The sequence below is a fragment of the Ctenopharyngodon idella genome, chromosome 7 (assembly GCF_019924925.1).
Source record: "Ctenopharyngodon idella isolate HZGC_01 chromosome 7, HZGC01, whole genome shotgun sequence".
Classification (NCBI taxonomy): Eukaryota; Metazoa; Chordata; class Actinopteri; order Cypriniformes; family Xenocyprididae; genus Ctenopharyngodon; species Ctenopharyngodon idella.
In genome coordinates, this window is record NC_067226.1 from 38962774 (window position 1) to 38986789 (window position 24016).

Sequence of the window (24016 nt, forward strand, 5' to 3'; positions counted from 1 at the left end):
AATACACAACAAAGTAAGTTGATTCACATATATGACAGCCTCTGAACAGCCTCTGTCAATACTAATCTTATATACAGGCATTTGACTAAAAATACATTCAGTCGTCACTCCCAAAATTAATTCAACAAGTCATCTTGTTAATGTTATAAATGAATTATGTCTCCGTTTGTCATTACTGATTAAAGAGTATCTGGCGCCACCGCACGGTTAAAATAAACACATTTGCAGAGTACATTGGTATTAAAAACGGCTTTTAAAAACTGTTCAGGATTCAGTTTTGGGGACCGTGACAGAAGTTTGATGCTGTCGTGGAACAAGCAACAGCCGGCATTTTTCCTCCTCCCGAGTGCCTCATCTTCTTAATATCCTCACGTAAATGATTACATTTCAATGACTTGCGTTTCTTCCCCACCGCAGAAACCACCACAGTTTCAACAATGCCGTCAAAATTATTCATTTTTCTGTTTTTGTTGATCAGAAAGTACAAAGCAGATAATGAAAACTAGGATGCCGGGTATATTCAGAGCGCCGCCATTACTGTTTACAATGCGTGAAATGGTGCGCTGTGATTGGTTGAGCGGATATATCGCATTCTGCAGAGAAGGGAGAGTGGCGTTTGTCGCGTTTTGGAAAGAAAGGGAGAAAACATGACAGAATAACATGACGGATATCGCATTTTGCGCAAAATTAATAAATGACTTTTCAATACCGACCAGATACAATACTGATTTTGGCGGAAACTAATTTTTTTTTTTTTTTTATGGCGTTTATCGCGTTTTGGAACCAGACTCTTCATATATTTTTGGGTAAAAAAAAAAAAAAAAAAAAAAAAAAAAGAGAGAAAAATTTATATTTTTAAAAATCTTTATCCAGTAAATCACGAATGACTGGAAAAATATTTTTAAAATATTTTGTTGGGTAGAAATTGTGAGGAATATATATATATATTAAAAAATCCTTATCCATCCTAATCCTTCGGATATTATTGTAATAATGGGGAGCTTTGGTGTCAAAAAGAATAAGAAGCAGAGTACTGAGGCCATATCACCCTGTGGCCCAAGACTGGTTGCCCACTAAAGCTAAGCAAGGTTGAGCCTGGCAGTACCTGGATGGGGGACCTCTTGGGAAAACTAGGTTGCTGTTGGAAGAGGTGTCAGTGAGGCCAGCAGGAGGTGCCCGACCTGTAGTCTGTGTGGTTCCTAATGCCCCAGTATAGTGACGGGGACACTGTACTGTCACAAGCACCGTCCTTCAGATGAGACGTTAAACCGAGGACTCTCTGTGGTCATTAAAAATCCCATGGCACTTCTCGTAAAGAGTAGGGCGGTAACCTCCATTGGCCCTTATCAATCATGGCCTCCTAATAAACCTCATCCACTGAATTGGCTCTATCACTCTCTCTTCTCTAAACCTATAGCTGGTGTGTAGTGAGCGCACTGGCGCCTTTGTGGCTGCTGTCGCATCCTCCAAGTGGATGCCGCACACTGGTGGTAATATGATTGTAAAGCGCTTTGGGTGTACAGCAGTACATAAGAAAAGCACTATATAAATGCTTCATTCATTCATTAAAGTAATCTGCTTCCATTGGCACTACGATACTCACTTCTGTAGATACATTTACATAGATGCACAATTAAAAAATAGAAAGACTGAAAAAGAACACATCCTGTGCATTGAGCTTCTATTGTAGCTTGTGCTGGATGTGCGTATTTGAGTGCAGACAGAAGAACAGACGGAACTAAAGACACGTTTATCGACTGGCTCAGATGAATCAGTGCTGATTGTCTGAACAGTTACGGGACGGTGAAGTGATCTGGAGTGCCAGGTGTGTGTGTGTGTGTGTGTGTGTGTGTGTGTGTGTGTATGTGAGAGTGATGGGCGTGTCTTACCAGGAAGACCAGAGGAGGGCAGCCAATCAGAGCGATGGCAGTGGAGAGTTTGCGCTTGTTGCCGCCGCTGTACGTTCCTGCAGATTTCTCGGAGTATTTCACAAGGCCGAGTTTCTGAATGCCCCACTCAGCCACCTCGAAAGAGCAAGAGAGAGAATATCACTGCATATCCATCAATTCATATAAACATCCACCCATTGAACTCTAAAACTAAGATTTATTTAAAAACCAAAATACAAAATAAACTAAAAATCAACAGATGGCAATATGACATGTGACAGAATACTGATTCAAACCCATTGCTGAAACCAACTAAAACTATAATGAAATTAAAGGTCAAATTAAAAACACTATATATACATTATAGTTCAAAAGTTTGGGGTCAGCAAGATTTTTTAAAATTAATTATTACTTTTATTCAGGAAATAAACAAGTGACAATAAAAAAATACATTTATAATTTCACAAAATATTTCTGTATCAAATAAATTCTGTTATTTTGAACTTTCTATTTATCAAAGAATCTTAAAAAAAAATGGATCACGGGTCCACAAATATATGAAGCTGCACAACTGTTTTTAACATTAATAATAATAATTGTTTCTTGATCAGCAAATCAGCATAGTAGAATGTTTTCTGAAGGATCATGTGACACTCAAGTCTGGAGTAATGATGCTGAAAATTCAGCAGCCACAGAATGGAAGTGAGGAACAGAGCACGTACTTTTTTCTCAGAAGTGAACTTTATAACTCGCAATTGCTGGTTTATATCTCACAATTCTGTGATATAAAAGTCAGAATTGCAGGATATAAACTCACAACTGTGAGAAAAAAGTCAGAATTGCGAGCTATAAACTTTTTTTGGAAATTGTGAGCTTATATCGCACAATTCTGACTTTTTTTCTTGCAATTTAAACAATTTGAGAGAATTACGAGAAAAAAGCCTTAATTTCTTGTTAACACTTTATAACAATTATACAGTAATAAAGTACTTACAAATCATTTGCAAACTATTAGTTTATAGTCAATTCATAGTTCTTAATATATTAATAGGCTTCGTTCAATGTCATTGTAATTAACAAAATTATTATTGTTTAATAAGCTCATATATAAAGAGTTAGATAATGTTTTTTTTATGCTTTATAAACACCTTATTAAGCGTAAATAGTTCCCACTTTAGATTAGGTCACAGATAATCAGAAAATGTCAGTAATTAAGTGCTTTAAACCAATCTTTATTGGACATTAATTGCATTGGTATTAAGTGTTCCTTAAGTATTTATCCTTGTCTAAAACAGTTTCTGGCATTTTCTCTAGATATAATGTAATGAATGAATAGTCAAACTCTTCTGCCATTATCTTTTCAATTTCAGGCACTACTTCTTGCCAAAAAGGCTGCATTTTCGGGCAGCCCCTAAAAACATGATTAGCCATTAAGGTTCCAAATTGCCTCCAACAAAAGCCCCAACTCTGTAGTGCTGGGAGTTATAAAGAATCATACTATATTCTTCCATCCAAACTCCCTCCAAGATCTTGAGTTTGTAGTATTTGCCTGTCACACATAAATCTGGCCAGTATTCCTCTGTTGTTTGAGAGTCAGACGACTCCTCACATTTTTGTTTAATGTATTATGATGAATGCATCTTAGAGGCCTGTATACATCCATCTAAACTCGAAACCAGCCTTTTGTTATCTTCTAACATATATGCATTTGAAAATGCTGCAATGAAATTATAATCTTCAGTCACTATACTTTTAACTTTTTTGTTAAAATAATCTCTAACTTGCAGGTATCTATAGAAATCCTGCTTTTCTTGTCCCAATGTGTCTGAAAATACCTGGTAACTCTGTAGTTTTCCATTGGAAATGACTGAACAGTAAGATGTAATGCCTCTACAAACCCACTGTTCAAATCTCTCGTCCAGCCCAGCAGGTTTAAAACCTGGGTCAAATGCTATCTAATATAATACTCCAGCTTGCTTCTCTAGTTGTAATTTCTTCAATACCCTAAACCGTAACTTCACTGAGAATACAGTCCAAGTGTTCAATCTGTTCAAGCTCCTTTCAGCTTGATTTTTATTTCCTATTATCAACTATATAGGTGTATCTATTTGTGAAATTTCTAGGTATTTCCATTTTGATGCATAACTTGGTATACACCAGCATACTAAAGGTTTCAATTGTGCTGCATAATAATAATAATAATAATCCTGAAGACATGGTAGAGCCCTCTCCCCTCTTTTCTTTCACCAAATGCAATGCCTTAAACCTTATCCTAGGTCCTCTACTATTCCAGACAAACCTTGACATTGATATATAATTAAAGCAATTAAGCAGCATAGGTGTTATTTGGGGTCTAAATATTTTGTACCATTCAGATGAATAACTGTCTGTGCCCGGTGCCTTATTTGCTTTAAACTTTGATATAGCACTATTTAATTCTTCTATCATTATTTCAGCCACCAGTGCATTATTCTGTTGTTCCCCTATTGCTGGTAGGTCCACAAAATCTAAAAATCTCTTTAGTTTTGGAGTGTCGGCCCTAGCTGGTTGGGTATATAAATTTATATACAAGTAGAGTATATAAATAGATTTCTGAATGTCTTTTAATTCTTTACACACACGTGGTTTTAGGATTTCTGATTTTATAATTTGTATTTTTTGAGTGTTGTTTTCTTATCCTCCAGGGCAGAAGTTTCATTGCTTTGGGTCCTGTCTCATAGTACCTTTGTTTAGCAAATTTAATCTGTCTTATTTCCTCATCATATATGCCATTTAGGTCTTGTTTAACTTTATTTAATCATATCAGTATTTGTGGGTCTTTTTGTTCAGTATGTTTGATCTCCAAACTTTTCTTTTCCTCTTGTAGATCTAATACTCTTTTCTGTTTCTCTTTTTTAAAGAAAGCAGTGAGAGCAATAATTCTGCCCCAAATTACAGCCTTTGCAGCATCCCACAGGGTACATGGAGACACATCTCCATTATCATTGCATTGGAGATACATTTCAAATTCATTCTCAATCTGCTTCTGTATCACTGTCATTCAAGATACTTGTATTAGGTCTCCAAATGTATCTTTCTAAGTGGTCAGATACATCTCTAGTCCCTATATTACAGATTTTGATTCTATGCTGAATTATATTATCTGAATTATAATTCTTGAATACATAGAATGGCATGCTTAAGTAAATAGTTTTTTCCTTGGGTGAACTTCTCTCCATTTATCATACCCAATTCTTTAAACATGCTTTGAACTATTTTGGGATTTGGATTCTTTTTTTTTTTTTTTCGGAAGGATTAGTTGTATCCAGTCTAGACTTAAGCTGAACATTTAAATAGTCACCGCTGTGGCTACTGAGTCAAATATTTTCTTAAAAAAATGATTTGGTGCCTTTTAGTGAAGTATACACATTAAGTAACATCACTTCTTTATTATCTATTATCTAATTTGCGTCCAACAAAAAATATATTATCCCTCTTTATCTTTAATTTCAGACATAAATTCAAAATTCACTGCGTTAAGAATCAGAATAGCCACTCCCCTCCTGTGTCCTGATTTATGAGATGAGTAATAAGTATTTTGAGTCTCTTTATTTTCTCATGTTCTATTGGAGATAGATGGGTCTACTGCCAATAAATTACCTGTATTCTTTCTCCTTTAATTTTTGCAATAATTTTACTCCTTTTGTGTTCAGATATTCATACAACAAAATATTCAGGTGGCCATGAAAATTTTGTGAAAAAGATAAAAAATGCTGGCGGTGACTGGAGAAAAAAAAAAAAAAAAAAACACTGGTGGGGAAAGAGCCTGTCTATTTAAGTACTATTTGCAATAACATGAACATGAAGGAAATAATATTAGGCTATCACATAATACAGTCTAATGGGAAACACTTTACAAAACGTTTACACATTTATTAACTCTTTCCCTGCCAGCATTTTTTTTTTTTTTTTTTAAGCTGGCAGCCAGCACTAGCATTTTTGATCATTTTCATAAAAATTTCATGTCCCCCAGAATATTTTATTGTACGAATATCTGAACTAGAGACCTGCACTCCCATGGGACACAACAGAATGTGGCACGGGACAAGATTTGATGGGCGCGTGCGGTGATACACTACTCGTGTGCGGGTTGCGGGAGAATCAAATGATTTGTGGGACTCCCGCAAAATAGAAATATCTTAACATAAAATATCAAAAAATTTATAAATTGTTATTCATATATTGCAAAAAAGCAACAAGTAAAGCTAATATAAAATAAAAACGATTTTCAGTCGCAAGCATATGCAAGATTATATTTATAATTGTTTTTGCAGTGTTGAGCAATGTAGCCAATCACAGATTTTGCGGGCAGGAGCGTGACAAAACATGAATGTTGTGGGTGTGAGGGGGACAATATAACATTTTTTTGCGGGAGCGGAACAGAATCCCGTGGGAGCAGGAGAAATCCGTCCCACGCCCGCCCGCTCCCGGAAAAAAAGAAATGTGTCAACATTTCTTTCTGTAATATTAGGCAGTTTTGATTTATATGCACTTTCAGAAGATGCACAATAGCACCTCCTATCCTGTAACAGTGAAAACATGAATAGCCGGAAAAAATCCATAAATAGCGGGGAAGTGTTGTGTCATAAATGATGAAAAAACCAATCAATGGCAGGGAAAGAGTTAATATATTTTTAAAATTAAAAAGTTTCATATCATCAAACTAACAATGAACTATTGTGTTTGTATCCATTAACATTAAACATGATTAATAGGTTAAAATAATGCTCCATGTACATAATGATATCTTATGCATGTACGATTGACTGAAAAGTAACCTTATTTAAAAGTATTGTCATTAAATATTGTAGATTTTGTTCCAATCAAAGTCCATGTGAAAATAGCTCACATCTAATAAAAAAAAGTATGTGTATAGGTAGCACAACTCTATTAAGACTGTATAAGCTCTGTCTGTCACTTCCGTCATGTGGCAGTTGGTGCTGAACACAATAACCTTGGTGTGTGTGTGTATGTGTGTGTTAGTATTAGTGGGGATTTTGCACAAGCTAACCAGTTGTAAGGGATCAAAGACTTGTGAGACCATAGGCACACACTTTGATGGTTACATTGCTGAAAAGCTACAGAACCACACACACATGTACACGAACACGCACATACACATGCACACACACAGATTCCATAGACAGAGAGTGAATTTTAGATACAAAGATTAAGGGTCTACAAAACAAAGACCGCAGGCTGTGTTACCATGGAAACCTCCTTTTCCGGAACCCCTCGGAGTCGAGCGTAGAACTCCAGGTGTTCTCTTCCCGTCAGAAGGTCATCTATCGCATCAAACTGCGGACAGTAACCCATATTCTGCTGCACCAACTGCATTTCATTGCGGATGCTGAAAAGTTAAACAAGATATCACTCTTAACACCTTAGCAACTGCATAACAACACTTTCTAGCTGGATCAAGCAGTTATTTTAGAATCATTGAAATACTATTAGTTTTTTTTAAATATTTTGAATTGTTTTTATTTTTCTATTTTCCATTTTCATTTTCATTTTAGTTGAAGTTTTAGTAATTTTGTTATTATTATTATTATTATTAAATATGTATATATTCTATATAGTTTTTATAAACTTATTTCAGTTATGGCTATTTTTCTTACTAGTTATTTCAGAAGTTTGATGGCTCTAGTGAAATTGCACAGTTCACCTTTAAATGTAATTTACATATTACACTCCACCCCCTTTTTTAGTGTGCAAATCAGACTGATCCACACATGGAGCCCCAGGACAAATAGCACTATTTGTGCCAGTGTAAACTGCGGTATCTGCAAAGTGATTGGCAGCTGCGGTTCCCTCCCCTTGGATATGTCTCGCGTTTCACAGATGACTGACACAGAGATGGCGTGTGTTTCGCACAGATTGATTAATGAAGAGACACAACTGAGATAGAGACAGACAGGACATTCTACAAAAAAGGTCCAATTTAGTGTCCCATTACTGACAAACCCATTTTTTTGTTTTGAGAATAGTTACAAGATTTGTAAAAGGGGTCTTACATGTTTAACTCCAATGAGAGTTATTCTCTGTATCAGTAAGCACTGTTTCTGAACTCCCTTAAACACCTTGTTTGAAGTATTGAGTATTCTTCCAGGAAAGCACACATTACAATATTCCTCATTTAAATAATTCCCACCCAAAGTAGACACAAAATAAAGGGGCGAGGTCTGGTTGAGTTGCGTTATTAGAGTGTTGACTCACGGTTATGATAAGTGGGAGTAATGCATTACATGTAACTTGAGTTACCTAATCAGATTACTATCTGAGTTACTTTTTCAAATATATTTTTTTGTCCTCTACTATACATTTACTTCAGCCTGAGGCTTATTCATTTCACCTTTTGGTGTGAAAGGATCTTCACATTTGCCAAAAATAGAACTTTTTTTTTTTTTATCAAAAACAAACATGCAAGCCCATCCATGTGAGAATAAGTAACGCAAATTAACACAAAATGTAATTAACGCATTAATTTCCATAAAAAAGTAACAAAATTAGTTATTTTTTTAGGGATTTTAGGGATATTTTCTCAAAGCAGTTCACCAATCACAACACAGTGGTCCAGCTGACCAAGAACATTGTGCTTTTTGGAAGAGGGGGCTTCATAGAGACAGAAATTAAACAAATTAAATGTTACTGACAGACTGGGAAGAGAGGTGCTGCAACAATGTAAAATTTGTGAAAAATATTTTGAACATTCAAGCATTAAAAAACCTACCCTAAAAGCAAAATCAAGACTTTGAAAAAGGGCATAATAGGTCATCTTTTAAAACCTGTTACCCCAGCTTACTGTAAGAAATGAATGATCAAATAATTAATTTTTATTTAATTTATGGGAAATGTAAGTTTATCAAAACCAACATTTGGCATCAAACTAGACTCTACTGAGTGAACTCAATTTAGACTATATTTTCTTGTATTATTATTATTATTATTATTATTATTATATGTTAAATTTAGGCTCTTCAAAAAAATAAAAAATAAAATAAAAAAAAATAGAAATAAAACGACTCCTATACGGTAATATTAAGTTTGACCACCCGAGATTGAGAATAAACATTTGAAGATTAATCACCTCCTTTCACTGACCAATTGTGGGTGAAAAAAACAAAACAAAACAATAAAAATGTACTATATGACTATGTATATATAGCTTTATACGTCATTTCTTAATTACTACTATTGCTTTTATACAGTGTACCTGTATCCGTTTAGGAAGGCATCTCCTGCTGTTGGGCTGATGTCTCCAGTCAGCATTTTAAAAGTTGTAGTTTTACCTGCACCATTTATCCCCAACAAACCGAAACACTGCAAACCACAAACACACACAATGCTTTAGTGACAACATTTTTTCACAGCAATAAATAAATAAAAAAATAATAAATAAAAGAAAAATAATTAAAACTCAATTTTCATTCCAGTATTGACATATTTCATATTAAACCACATTTAGTAGCTTTCAAAGAACTTGTGCTTTTTTTCTTTCTTTCAGCAGCCTTTAATTTGCATCACAGCAATGAATCTGATTCTTGCTAATGACAGATGGTGGCAGGTGGTATCAGGGGAAAATGCATTCTTAGTTTAAAAAGGTAGAAAAATGTCTCTCTCTTTTTTTTTTATTGCTGTCAAATTTTAAATTCATATTTCAAAGTAATTCTATGGGGTCTTTAGAGGCTGGAGATATTTAAAGACCTTTGGCATTATACTCTTATTAAGAAATAAAGAAATTCGTTTAGATACTTTCATCTTATTAGTGCTTAAAATAAGTTTCCATTTTATATAAGTGTGTGTCACTTACCTCTGCAGCAGGAACACCCACACAGACTTTATCCACGGCTGGAGTGAGCTTCTTACGGTACATCTGAAGAAAAAAAGTATAATTGTGTCATGTCTGTTAAGAGCTTTATTTTTTGGAAACACTTTATTTCGATGTTCCCCTTTAGACATTCTACTAACCATAAGTAACTTTGCAACTACATGTCAACTTATTCTACTAACCCGAACCCTAACACCTAAACTCGATAGTACAGTCGGCAATACCAGGTTGGCAATGCTAGAGCTATGTAAACATGTTGCGTGCAAAGTTTATCCAATCAATGACACTGACACCGCAAATATGCAAATAAGAACATTAACACAGTGTTTAGGAATGTACAATGTGAAATGTCAGTTTATGAATACCCAGGATTAATTGTTAATCCCGGGTTAATTATGAGTAGTGCGAAACGTGAAGCAAGATAATCCAGGATTCCGTTTACCCGGGGTTTACAATGACTCAGGGTTAACTATTTCAAGTCTGAAAAGCCCTAATGTTTTGGGTTCAAATACAACTTAAGCTCTAAACAGCATATGTCCATCATCACAGAAAATAATTTTAACTTCAAGTGCAGCAAAGCAGTTTTAAAAGTAAAAATACATAATAAAGCATGTTGTTTGAGCTGTAAAGTTCATTGTGAAAATGTAAAGCAATTGTTCTCCTAGTATATTCTTTGAGGAATATTCTCTATAAGGACTCAGTGAGTCTGAGAAGTTTGGGAAAGAAGCGACACAGACCAGTGAGGATCTCCTACATTAACACCTGTCCGCTCTCAGCCGCAGACTCATGAAGAGCGGCGCGTGATTCATGTCACACAAACGACGTCTCTTGAGTAGAGACAGCTGCTCTCTGCCAGTTTAACAGCGCTAAGAGACGTCTGATTACAAAACAGGACAAATCAAACTCTCACTCTTAATCAATGGACAATCCTGTGAACATCTGTACACTCACACACCTGGAACCACGATCCTCTGTCCTGAATATACAATTCAGGGGGGAAGCTGGTTTGCTGGTCTTAAACTGATTAAAACTGGTCTAGCTCATTTAGCTGGATTACCAGCTGGTATCCAGTACTAATCACCAGATACTGTCCGCAACTATGGCACTTTTTGCAGTATGAAGCTGGTAATTAAACTTCCCGGAATGAATGGAATGCAACACCACACCTCACTGACGCCACAGGAACAGGAAGTACCTTAGTGAGGTCACATATTCGGAGAAGGTCATTCTGAGCTCCGCCCTGGTGCACGCGTTCACGCTCACGAGCCACATCTTCATCCTCTCCCTCTAATGATGTAGGCAGCGACTTTATTGACCTGTGTGTACAGAGCAGCCATCATGATCATGTGTTTGTGGCACGTCCTGATTTTGGTGAGTTAGACACGTTCCTGGGTCATATTTTGTTGGAAAAATATGGAACAACGTTCCTTTAGGAAAATTTAGTCCTAACCATATCTCTACCCCTAAACCTAACCCTACCCATAAGTTATACCTAAAATCAGAGGGAAATGATAGATAAATAACACTGATGTAGAAGCACCAAACCCTGATTTTAAGCCTAAACTTGACATAATCTGTAAATTTGTCCCTCAAATCTGATTGGTTTGATGTTGTTCCAGGATCAACAAAGATGTTGACCCAGGAATATGTTGAACTCGGCAAAATCAGGTTCTTCTGTGTGGGTATATATATTAGAACTGCACAATTAATCGTTAAAAGATCACTATCTCGATTCAAACACCCATGTGATCTTATTCCTAAATGACAGCGATTCGCCTATGTCTGTTAAACCTTTGACAAAATCACACTGGAACATTCAAATCTGCGTTTACGCTGCTGACGCTGATCTGACCCAGAGAGAGCAGTTGTCATGTATAGGTATGAAACAACTTCACAAACAGTCACAAAGTCTGGATATACAGTAAACACTGATGTCTATGATAGTGGTCAAAGTAGAGCAAATAACCTTTTGAAAGTAATGCTGGGTACACACCACAAGATAATCGGGCTGATTTTGGGCCGATTTCTCCCCTTCCGACAATCCTAGGTAATGTCCCGATTATCTTGATGGTTCTACAGATTATCTTATCAGATTTTCCTGTGATGTGAGGTGTGTTAATAGTGACTGAATCTGCTCGGAAGAACGTCGGAGCCGCCCCGATTGCGAATTAGAAATTGTATCACATGGAGCAAAACAATATCCAATCAGAAAGCGAGCTGACAGAAGACGGAAGCATAACAAAAGCAGCCGTGGCGTAGCACAAAGTAAAGACCATGTCCCCGCCGTCTGCACGACTTCACCCAAACCCTTTTCTTTTTTTCCCTGAATTTTCTGTCAAAACCATTCCAAACACCATCATCGCAATTCGTTCCTGCCTACTGTCCGCCATGTTTATTCTGAAATCTTAAGAGATTTTGCGAGATTTCCCATGTTCACAGTCGGGAGTCGGGTTGAAAATCTGTTTGTGTGTGGTGTGCTGTCTTTGTCACATTATGGCACACCACACACTATAGGAGCAAAACAGTTAAATCTAGGATTTTCTGTCCTCATGTCTGTGGTCTTTCACATTTTGAAAAACTTGTAAGATTTTAAAAATCTTTTAGTGTGTACCCAGCATAACTTGGCGCTTCAAATAATGATTGTATCGATTACACTGTTGTGCCACTAGGTGGTGAAAAGTGACAATGTTTTTGTGATTAAATCATTCCTTCAAGTGATTCATTCAAAAATGCTGATTCATCGAGTAATGAAACTAATATTTATTAGCGAGTCATTAAATCATTCATTCATACTGATTTTTTAAAATAATAAATAATTCATTCAAATCAATTAAACATTTTTAAATAGACTGCAGCAATTAACATTTTGCCAGAACATTATGTTGTTTATTTGTCTGTTCAGAATTGTGGGAGAATCATGATCTCTATTTGAAAAGAAAAAAAGAAAAAGAAAAAGAAAGATTCTCACGTTATCCAGAATCGTGCAGCTCTATACACTATGAGTAGTCGTGTTGTCAAAATTAGAGAGTTCGGTACCAAGTCGGTACTGAGATTTTAAAAATGTGGCGCTTTTTGCGCCGTTGAGTGGATTCGTAAACACCTCTGATTGGCCACTGTGTTCACACGTTCATCAGATATGTCTGTGATTGGCTACAATGATCAACGCTTCAAAAAAATGTTGTAAATAGACATCAATGACACTCTTCACTGAGCGCTTACACAGCTCCGCTGATAGATTCCTGCTTTCAAATGCATCCGTTTTCAAATTCAAACACTTCCGTGTGCTTTCAAATTCTCCCATGTGTTGATCATTGTAGCCAATCACAGACATATTCGATAAGCACGTGAACACAATAGCCAATCAGAGGTGTTTTCGAATCTGCTCAGCGCTCAAAGTGTCACATTTTTAATATTTCAGTACCTGACTTGATATCGAAGTCGGTACACTAATGAGACATTCATACATTACCGGTCAAGTAAAAAAAAAATTTAAGTTTGTGAAAGAAGTCTCTTATGCTCACATTTATGCTGCATTTATTTGATAAAAAAATACAGTAAAAACAGTAACATTGTGAAAATTATTACAATTAAAATAGCGGTTTTCTATTGTAATTTATTTTAAAATGTAATTTTTAATTATTCCAAACTTTTGACTGGTAGTCTAGGTGCCAACAGATTTTTCTTTAGGTGTGAGTGTGTTTCTTACATTGATTTGCAGAAGAACTTGTACTGTATGAGGAGGGTCAGGGCGAACATAACTGCCCCCTGAATGGACATGGCAAACAGATTCTTGCCCACCATGTTCCAGTTGAGAGGATTTTCAAAGCGGTCTTCGCCTGAAAACAGAGAACTCACTTACTGTACCACAAATATCAGCTTTCAGCACTGAACTACATGCTTCCACGTGTGTCAATGTCTTACCCAGGTTTTTGTAGAGGGTGGCCATTGCCTGGTTTTTGGCCATGTCCATCAGGCCTCTTCCCAAACAGAAATGAGGAAACACCAGCAGAGCCTGTTTCACTATGTCATTGATGTGTGTTATATTCTGGATAAAAAGACAGAGACAGAGACAGAGAAAGGCAATGTTAGATTGGAAACACGAGTCTTCAAATGCACATTGTTTAACTGATTGTGACATATGGATGGTTTTATAGTTATTTTGATTGATAATGACTTATGCACTATGTACTCTGCAGTGTTATTTTAGTATTTTTTATATACTTTAGAATATTTGTTAACATTTTTAATTAGCTTTTATTTTTATATTTTCATTTTAAGTTTAGTTTAAGTTATTTGATGCTTTGAAATATAAAATAAAATAGAAAGCTAAATAGAAATATTAAATAATAATAATAATGACAGCTTTAAATTTAGTAATTTTAGTACTTCAGTTCAAACTTTTTAAGTTTAAGTTTTTCATGTAATATTTATATTTTACTTAATTTTAATTAATTCAAACAGTTTTTAATAGTCTTAGTTTTAGTTAACAATAACACTGGAACTTTGAGCAACATGAATGTTCCACTAAACTTCTCCTTGATGACAGAATCTTTATATTTGGGAAACTATTTTCCATTAAATGTTGTTTTTTGGTACAAGGTCATAAATGTTTGAAGCAAAACCCAATCGACATACCTAGATTTTGCTTTGCATTTTAATGCCTTTACATATAAATATAACGTGTAACAGTCTGTAGGTGAAAAATAAAAGAACATTAATTTTATCATTCTATGTGCAGTCTATTATTATATATAAATTAAAATGAACTGATTATATATTGTGAAATACACATTTGAACTGAATACAAATGTCTACCCACGATTTTCAAAACAAAACAAAAAATTACCCATTACCCATGAATGAGAGCATGATGCTCAATACTTCTGGCTCGCAGCTCTGAAATGCAATTTATTTTGTATTAATTTTGAAGTCCATAAAGTCAACAAGTAATGTCAACATTATTTTGTGGTGACAGCACAGATGAGTGATTTAAAAAAAAAAAAAAAAAACTGTAAAAAAACCCCCATAACTTTGTGTGTTTCTCACTCACCAAAGTTTCACTGTGTGTTTCAAATTGAAGACGTGGCTCATAATGAAGTGTTCTGAGTGGTTCCATTCACAGAAAACACTTTCCAGGTGCTCGGAATTTGGATCGCTTATAAAACGCACCACCTTCACTTAATTTTCATATTTTAAACAATTTTGTGGATAGAAAATTATAGCATTTGACCAGTAATGAGAAGCTTATTAAAAACTGTTGTTAAATGGCCAGTTGCTTTAATCGGTTTTCAGCAAAAATGAAAGCTTGTGGGTTTATAGTCGACCTATGCCACATATAATATTACTGCATTAAATAAATTAAATATCCATCAATAATACATATATATTAAGAGGAAAGTGGGTGATAGGAGGCATTTCCTTGTGTGAATGAAGTGGAACTGTATCCTCAACCTCAATCTGAAATCTAAAGTCGATAAAACATTGTTCTGATAGTCAAGCTGTCTCCAGCAGTGTGCAATTCATCAAACACACTCTCACACAACTGAAGAAATCATGCAACAGTTTTCTTGACAAATATTGTACGAGCCTCATGCTCATACATCATCACAAACACCAGAGACAGTGAAATCACACAGGATTTACACTGACCCATATTCTCTAAGACACACGTCCGCCATCATACACAGTTACACACACAAACGCGTTTAAAGTTCAGCTTTAAAAACACATCTGAGAGCCTTCGTTCTGCTCCATTCAGCTGCATCTCATTCATGAACAAACTAACTGGGGCATCTAGTTCAACAATTCATGACATAAAATCTTTGAAATACAGCAGTTTAGTGCAGCTAACAGGACTAAACAGCAAATTTTTTTGTTGTCTTTTCAAGGTTTCATGAAGATGGCTGCGCTATTATTTGTAACTATTTGAATACTCATTTATTATTTAGTACATTTGTGTACACTTTAATGTCAATTTTAATTGGACAAAAACAGTAATTCGACCTAAGCATTAGTCTGACCGAAATCTTTGCAAGCTTTGTTTTTGCAAAATTAGACTAACCCTGGATATTCTGATTATATCTTATAGCCACATCTAAAAACACACCTTCCTTGTATGCTTTTAAATAGTCAAAAAAAGAGTAAATATCACGTGTGTTTATTAAGAAAACAAACCCAGACCAACTTTTGTGGGATGTTTTAAGTGTTAAAATAATGTAATCTGTGCGTTGAAATAACAAATAAAAAAATGTTTTAAAAAAACTGGTATAACTATATTAGCATCCGCACCAATGGACAAAAACGTCCTGTTTATTATAATCACACACTGCAATTATGTCGTATGCTGTTTTAAAACTTGAGCACTTTAAAGTCGAAAAGACATTAGCACTGTCGCCTCACAGCAAGAAGGTCACTGGTTCGAGTCCCAGCTCAGCCAGGAGGCCTTTCTGTGTGGGTTTCCTCCTGGTGCTCTGGTTTCCCTCTCAATCCAAACACATGCAGGTTAGGTGAATTGGAGACTTAAAATTGCCTGTGTTTGAGAGCCCTGTGATGGACTGGCCACCTGTCAGGGGTGCTTTCCCCTGCCTTCAGCCTAGGATACTATGACCTTTCAGAAGTCGAATAAGGAAGTGAGAAACATCATGTATAAAAAGCAAGTTTTGGGCTCTCTGCTGACAACTGTGATCCAAACATGCAATTACAATTTACCAACACAACGTAAACATGCGAGGTCAAATGATGGAGGCCTGAAATTTCCAAAACAAACCCAACAGCTCTGAACATAAATCGAGTCGAGGTTTTGAACATTATTTATGTACTGGCTCAATAGTTCATTTCTAACAATAAATGAGAAATCCTTTGTAATGTCAATTCAAATAAACTGAGAGCATTAAGTAAACTGAGACCATTATGAATATATATATATATATATATATATATATATATATATATATATATATATATATATATATACACACACACACACATATATATAAATAATTGTAATAAACATTGACATCTTAATTGTAATAAATTGAAATTGTAATAAATGAAATCTTTTTCTTAATATTTTGTTAACAATAACCTTGGCCTAAACAAGCACACACACTCATATATAATCCAATAAAACACCATTATTTTGATTCTCAGAGATGCAGAATGACAGATCGAGGCAGCTGTAATCAGACTGAACGCGAGTGTTAAACAGACTTTCATTACTGAAGATGACACTTTAACACCAGAGACTGTCATTCCTCATGTCTTTATCCCTCCGAGAGAGACTTCTTAAAGTCTAATCAGCTGTCTGTGAAAATGTCTGTGAAATTTTATTGTTGGGTAAAAAAAAATGGGTAGAGACCAATATAGAATATCATATACAGTGGGTACGGAAAGTATTCAGACCCCCTTAAATTTTTCACTCTTTGTTATATTGCAGCCATTTGCTAAAATGATTTATCATTAATCATTAATGTACACACAGCACCCCATATTGACAGAAAAACACAGAATTGTTGACATTTCTGCAGATTTATTAAAAAAGAAAAACTGAAATATCACATGGTCCTAAGTATTCAGACCCTTTGCTGTGACACTCATATATTTAACTCAGGTGCTGTCCATTTCTTCTGATCATCCTTGAGATGGTTCTACACCTTCATTTGAGTCCAGCTGTGTTTGATTATACTGATTGGACTTGATTAGGAAAGCCACACACCTGTCTATATAAGACCTTACAGCTCACAGTGCATGTCAGAGCAAATGAGAATCATGAGGTCAAAGGAACTGCCTGAAGAGCGCAGAGACAGAATTGTGGCAAGGCACAGATCTGGCCAAGGTTACAAAAAAAATTCTGCTGCACTTAAGGTTCCTAAGAGCACAGTGGCCTCCATAATCCTTAAATGGAAGACGTTTGGGACGACCAGAACCCTTCCTAGAGCTGGCCGTCCGGCCAAACTGAGCTATCGGGGGACAAGAGCCTTGGTGAGAGAGGTAAAGAAAAACCCAAAGATCACTGTGGCTGAGCTCCAGAGATGCAGTCGGGAGATGGGAGAAAGTTGTAGAAAGTCAACCATCACTGCAGCCCTCCACCAGTCGGGGCTTTATGGCAGAGTGGCCCGACGGAAGCCTCTCCTCAGTGCAAGACACATGAAAGCCCGCATGGAGGACTCCAAGATGGTGAGAAATAAGATTCTCTGGTCTGATGAGACCAAGATAGAACTTTTTGGCCTTAATTCTAAGCGGTATGTGTGGAGAAAACCAGGCACTGCTCATCACCTGTCCAATACAGTCCCAACAGTGAAGCATGGTGGTGGCAGCATCATGCTGTGGGGGTGTTTTTCAGCTGCAGGGACAGGACGACTGGTTGCAATCGAGGGAAAGATGAATGCGGCCAAGTACAGGGATATCCTGGACAAAAACCTTCTCGAGAGTGCTCAGGACGTCAGACTGGGCCGAAGGTTTACCTTCCAACAAGACAATGACCCTAAGCACATAGCTAAAATAACGAAGGAGTGGCTTCACAACAACTCCGTGACTGTTCTTGAATGGCCCAGCCAGAGCCCTGACTTAAACCCAATTGAGCATCTCTGGAGAGACCTAAAAATGGCTGTCCACCAACGTTTACCATCCAACCTGACAGAACTGGAGAGGATCTGCAAGGAGGAATGGCAGAGGATCCCCAAATCCAGGTGTGAAAAACTTGTTGCATCTTTCCCAAAAAGACTCATGGCTGTATTAGATCAAAAGGGTGCTTCTACTAAATACTGAGCAAAGGGTCTGAATACTTAGGACCATGTGATATTTCAGTTTTTCTTTTTTAATAAATCTGCAAAAATGTCAACAATTCTGTGTTTTTCTGTCAATATGGGATGCTGTGTGTACATTAATGAGGGGAAAAAAAATTAACTTAAATTATTTTAGCAAATGGCTGCAATATAACAAAGAGTGAAAAATTTAAGGGGGTCTGAATACTTTCCGTACCCACTGTATATATATATATATATATATGCACGTTTCTAAGTCTTGACAAAGTAACAACATAAATACCTGCTTCTGTCTGTCACTAATGTTTAAAAAAACACAGCTTTAACAAAGATTAATCTATATTTAATTTATACAGCACTATGCAGTGTTGGTTTACATTTTATTATTACATTTCTGTACTTGAATACTACTGTTAGATCTTACTTTATTTGTAACTTTGTTATATTGTATTTATCTATGCTTGTAATTTGTGTATTTGTTCTTATTTTATTATTGACTGTTCACTTGTCTTTAATAATGTTTGAACTTTTAGTTTGGCTAGTAGTTTTTGCTGTGGTATCGAAGTATCAAAGCCAATCCGTGACTCAAAAATCATAATATGGATTGAACCGTACGTTTTGTGATCTGTTGCACTCCTACTTATCAATATAGTTATCGTTCTTGGTGTGAACAAATCCTAATCATCAGGGTGGGCTAAAAGAAAGCTTTGCACTTTGTACGTCACAGCTGACAAGAATAACACACTCTCCAGAAAAACTAATATACCCATCATGACAACATGTGGCACACCTTACACATGCCTCAAGGTAAAGCTGTCAAATTGTCAGTAAATAAAGGAAATAAATAGAAATAACACAATGACACAATGCCTGTTTTCCACTGCAGGCTTTCAGTAAATTTTGTGTGTGTGTGTGTGTGTGTGTGTGTGTGTGTGTGTGTGTGTGTGTGTGTGTGTTGGAGTCTCACCGGGTCGTCAATAAGCTCCATGACGAATGTGGCTACGCTGCCGTTGATGCCGATGAAGAGGTTGATGCAGGTCAGAACCACATATGCTGTGCTGGGAACGCTGAACAGGAAGGAGGCGGGATACATCATTGGAGTGATGGACCACCTGCGAGACAAAAACACAACTCACACTCACAAACACTCAAACTCCAGGCGAAAAAACAACAACAACAACCACCACACACACTCACCCGTACAGCACCAGCAGCAGTATAAGTGCAGGCAGGTTGGGTGCAGAGACGTAAGATTTTTGTTGGAAACACAGGAAGATGATGATGACGATGATACATGGGATGACATAATTACACTGAAACACACATCCAAAAACACAACAGAATCAAACTTAATACTTAAAGACACCCAATAACAATCACAACAAATGAAAAATACAATACAAACTTTTAAGTTTATTTTAACTTTTAAATATTAATTAATCTATTATCGCAACACACTTTTGTGTTTGCTGAACAATTCATAAAAACAAAAAAAAAAAAAAAACTGATTTATTTAAATAAATATATGCGCTGCACATTGTTTCAGAGTTTCCACTGTGTTCATTTATACACGAGCAGCTTATGATTAGTTTTTTCAGCATTTCGGCTTAATTTCTGCTTCAAATTCTGCTCCATCTCTACTCACTTATAATGTGCATTTTAAAACATAACATGCTAAATATTTCACCAGAAGAGTTTATAAACCTGCTGCCAACACAGAAGTGTTAAACTTGGGATTTATCGCTAAAATAAAAGCTCAATGGTTTAACGTTTTTTTTAAAAATTAAGAAATTAGGACACAAATATAAGTATTGCAATTTTACAACTGTACTGTAAAATAAAATGATTATTATTTTCCCAAATATTTTTATTCCACAGTGAAACAGTCTTATAGTAATATTTCTTATTGTTTAATATTTTATTCTAGTGCTGTCAAGTCGATTAATCGTGATTAATCGCATCTAACATGAAAGTTTGTTTACATAACGTGTGTGTATATATATATATATATATATATATATATATATATATATACACACACACATATATATACATACACACACACACATTATGTAAACAAACTTTTATGTTACATGCGATTAATCATGATTAATCGATTTGACAGCACTATTTATAACAATAATAATATAATATAATATTTTTTAATCTTACTTTAAATTGCAATTTCAATTTTTATCAGAAAATAGCAATTATATTTTTACCCTAAATCATGTTGTCCTACTTTTGTGTGCATTATTTCAAAAACTTGTATCATATTTACTAACTACAAATTATCTGTTTTTACAAATACAACTATTTTATATATGATACTATGCAGCTAGACTATGTATGCAAATAAACAGTGTTATCCACCGGTGCAACTACTCATTTGTGGGTTCAGCACACAATACAAACTTTGGCAAAACATTTTATGGCACATAATTATGCAGCATTTCTTTATTAATGTAGCCCTCACAGTTTCAAAAAATGATAAGCATGAATGAACAAATATATAGCATGTATAGATTATAAATCTTACTGTGCTTTTTGTTTTTGCAAACATTATATGGTAAAAACTTTTTTTTTTGCCCTGCATATGTTGCAAAGCCCTTTTTTATATCCCTTGACACTAATTGATTTATTAGCAATTTATTAGTGAAAGTGAATTCATCTCTCTCCACTGAGAATGTAACATATGACATAGACCAATGGAGGCTGTGAACAGTATTCAGCGGTAAATTGATAGAGTTTTAATAGAGTTTTAATTAGCTATCTCAGCTCCTCTTTTTAGTTCTCGAGCGCCCTTCCACTTTCCATCCATCTTTCAGAGCAGATAGAACAGTAGAGGCACAGTAACGACAACACAGTGTAAAGTGTTTCACATGTACCATGTCCCAGGTGAAGTTGGCCAGCCAGTAGATGGTAGGATTCACGCCGCTCACAAACTGAAGGTGTTTGGCCTTACTGACGCGCTCCTGGATGAGGAAGAGGACAAAGCTGGCAGGGATAAAGGACATGGCGAAGATCACGCAAATCGACACAACCACATCCGTAGAGGTCGTGGCCCTGTAAGAAATGAAAACATGATGTTGTGAGATTATGACTATGGTGAATTTACACAAGCATGTATATATTTACATTAGTCGAACCTAAAACACTTTACCATGGTTTCCACTGAAAGGCCAATCAGATGATCTCAGAGTCAAGACAATATTTTAAGAGACTTTGGTTTTTGGTTTTTTTTGTCATGAAGTCGATTAAAAATCATGGGATGCATGTTTTTTGGACTTATTTCCAGAATACAGTTCCATTTTTTGGCACAATATTGGTGATAAAGCAGATTGTGCATGCAAATAAACAGCAATCTCCACTGATGCAACTACTCATTCATAGGTTCTGTATGAAACAAATGTTGGCAAAGCATTTTATGGCACATCATTAGATAGCATTGCTTTATTTATGTAGCCCTCACCAATTTAAAAAAAAAATGGTGATACAATATTGATATTGTATACTTAATGTATACTTATGCATTATTATAGCGCCACTAAAATGCCAGTCAGGATTCAATTTAAGAGTCTTTTTTTGTCAAAGTCGGTTTAAAATAAATGCTATTTACTAACTGGAAATAAAAGAGCTAAAACTAAAACTGAAAAAAAATAAAAAAAATAAATAAATAAAACCTAAATAGTAATATTGAAACAGACAAAAAATTAATAAAAATGACAAAAGCACATAAAATAAAAATATATACAGTATATATAGGCTGTATAAGGCTGAAATACTAGCCAATATTTAGATTTTTTTTCTTGATATTTTTTCTGCATTAGCTGATATGTTTTTTTTTTTTGTTTGGCTGTTAAGTGTCATGGGTGGGACTTTTATTTTGATAGATACTGTCTTTGTTTAACAGTTTTGTCTAATAATAGAAAGGCAAACTCGATAAGACTTTTTTTCATTGGCATTCATTTCAAAATATTTTTTCTCTCTTTTTTTTTTTTTTAAATTTTTAAATAATTTATTTCCAATTATTTAAGTAAATATGTAAATAAAAAAAATAAATTCAATGCACTAATTGTTATGCTTGTGTTATTTAATACTGTTAAATTAAACAGTCTGATATCATATAACAGCTTTACATTGGCCAAAACTGCTTGTTGCCATATTACATTTCTGGGAAAATAATCACCAAATCCCAAACCAACACACTTTTCAGAGAAACATGTTTAAAAACAGACGCTGGTCTTGTAACATTAGATTAATAGGTAGGTATGTGGTAAATCAAGATGCAATGAGGGTTTCTGTGAAAGGTCGCAACTTGGTCTTCAGTGTGTTAGAAAACTCTGACTATACAACACCCACCTCACACAGGGCATTCTGGGAAATTGTTACATGTTTCCTCATTTTTTTTTTTTTTTGACACCCTTCCGTTTATGCCTAATAGATTCAATCTCTTGCTCTTCACTGATGTTTAGGTGAGACCTGGTGCTGAACACACAATTTCTCACACAGTGAAGGTGATTGAGTCTCAGGACTGTATTATTTATGATTAGAGGGAACTGATGACCTCATTACAGACAGGGAGATTGTCATTTAACCTGGACGTACAAAACACACACACACACACACACACACACACACACACACACACACACACACACACACACACACACACACACACACACTAGCAGATGATCAGTGTGATGCTTCAATGCTCTTACTATGGTCCATTTTTGACCCCTTGTTTCAAACCATTCATCTTCATACAAATATTTTGCAATCATCATGCCATCACAAGCTGGGTTTAAGTATGCATAAACATGAAATCCATGAAGCTCCTGGCTGAGTTACTGCTGTTCCTAAACACTTCCACTTTCCAATAACACCACTTACAGTGGATTGTGAAATATCTAGCAGGGGTGAAATTTCACAAACTGTCTTATTGCAAAGGTGGCATCTTATCACAGTACCTCACTTGAATTCACAGAGCTCTCCAGAAGGACTTTTTTTTTTTTTTTTATACAAATGTTTATAAACGTAGTCTGCATGGCACCTGTGGCAATGGGTTTGCTTGAAAAATCTGAATTCAATAATGAAGAGGTGTGTCCTTTTTTATCCATATAGTGTACATGTGTATTATAATTTAAATGCTCTAGTCATGTGGTGTTGTATTTGTCGTTGTGTATGTGTGTTTTGTGTCATACTTACAGCGCTGCAAATGAGAGCTGTTCTTTGGTGAGATTAAGCGGGTGGTTGAATGTTGTGATGCCATAGTCGCCTGCTCTGCGTCCCGCTGGCAGGTTTCCTCTGAGAATGCCATTACTGGCCACATTCAGGAACGATACGATGGAATGCCAACCCTGATTATAGAACCACACCTACACACACACACACACACACACACACACACACACACATTCTAATACATTTCAATCATGTTACCACTACTGTTATTATTGATAACTGAAACTAAATTAACAATCATTTTTGTTAATTGA

At 35.6% G+C, this 24016-nt stretch overlaps 1 protein-coding gene across 2 annotated transcripts in view; it reads right to left on the minus strand.

Moving 5' to 3' along the window:
• Positions 1–24016, minus strand: part of LOC127515853 (phospholipid-transporting ATPase ABCA1) — a 195397-nt gene that overhangs the window by 20615 nt on the left and 150766 nt on the right. For both annotated transcript variants that reach the window (XM_051899955.1, XM_051899953.1), the window contains exons 36-46: positions 23727–23896; positions 21407–21584; positions 19716–19831; positions 19486–19630; positions 13678–13801; positions 13463–13592; positions 10952–11072; positions 9739–9801; positions 9142–9248; positions 7137–7278; positions 1890–2024 (exon numbers count right to left, since the gene is read on the minus strand). In XM_051899955.1, coding sequence (XP_051755915.1) covers positions 1890–2024; positions 7137–7278; positions 9142–9248; positions 9739–9801; positions 10952–11072; positions 13463–13592; positions 13678–13801; positions 19486–19630; positions 19716–19831; positions 21407–21584; positions 23727–23896 — 1431 coding nt within the window. The remainder of the gene's footprint in view (positions 1–1889; positions 2025–7136; positions 7279–9141; positions 9249–9738; positions 9802–10951; positions 11073–13462; positions 13593–13677; positions 13802–19485; positions 19631–19715; positions 19832–21406; positions 21585–23726; positions 23897–24016) is intronic.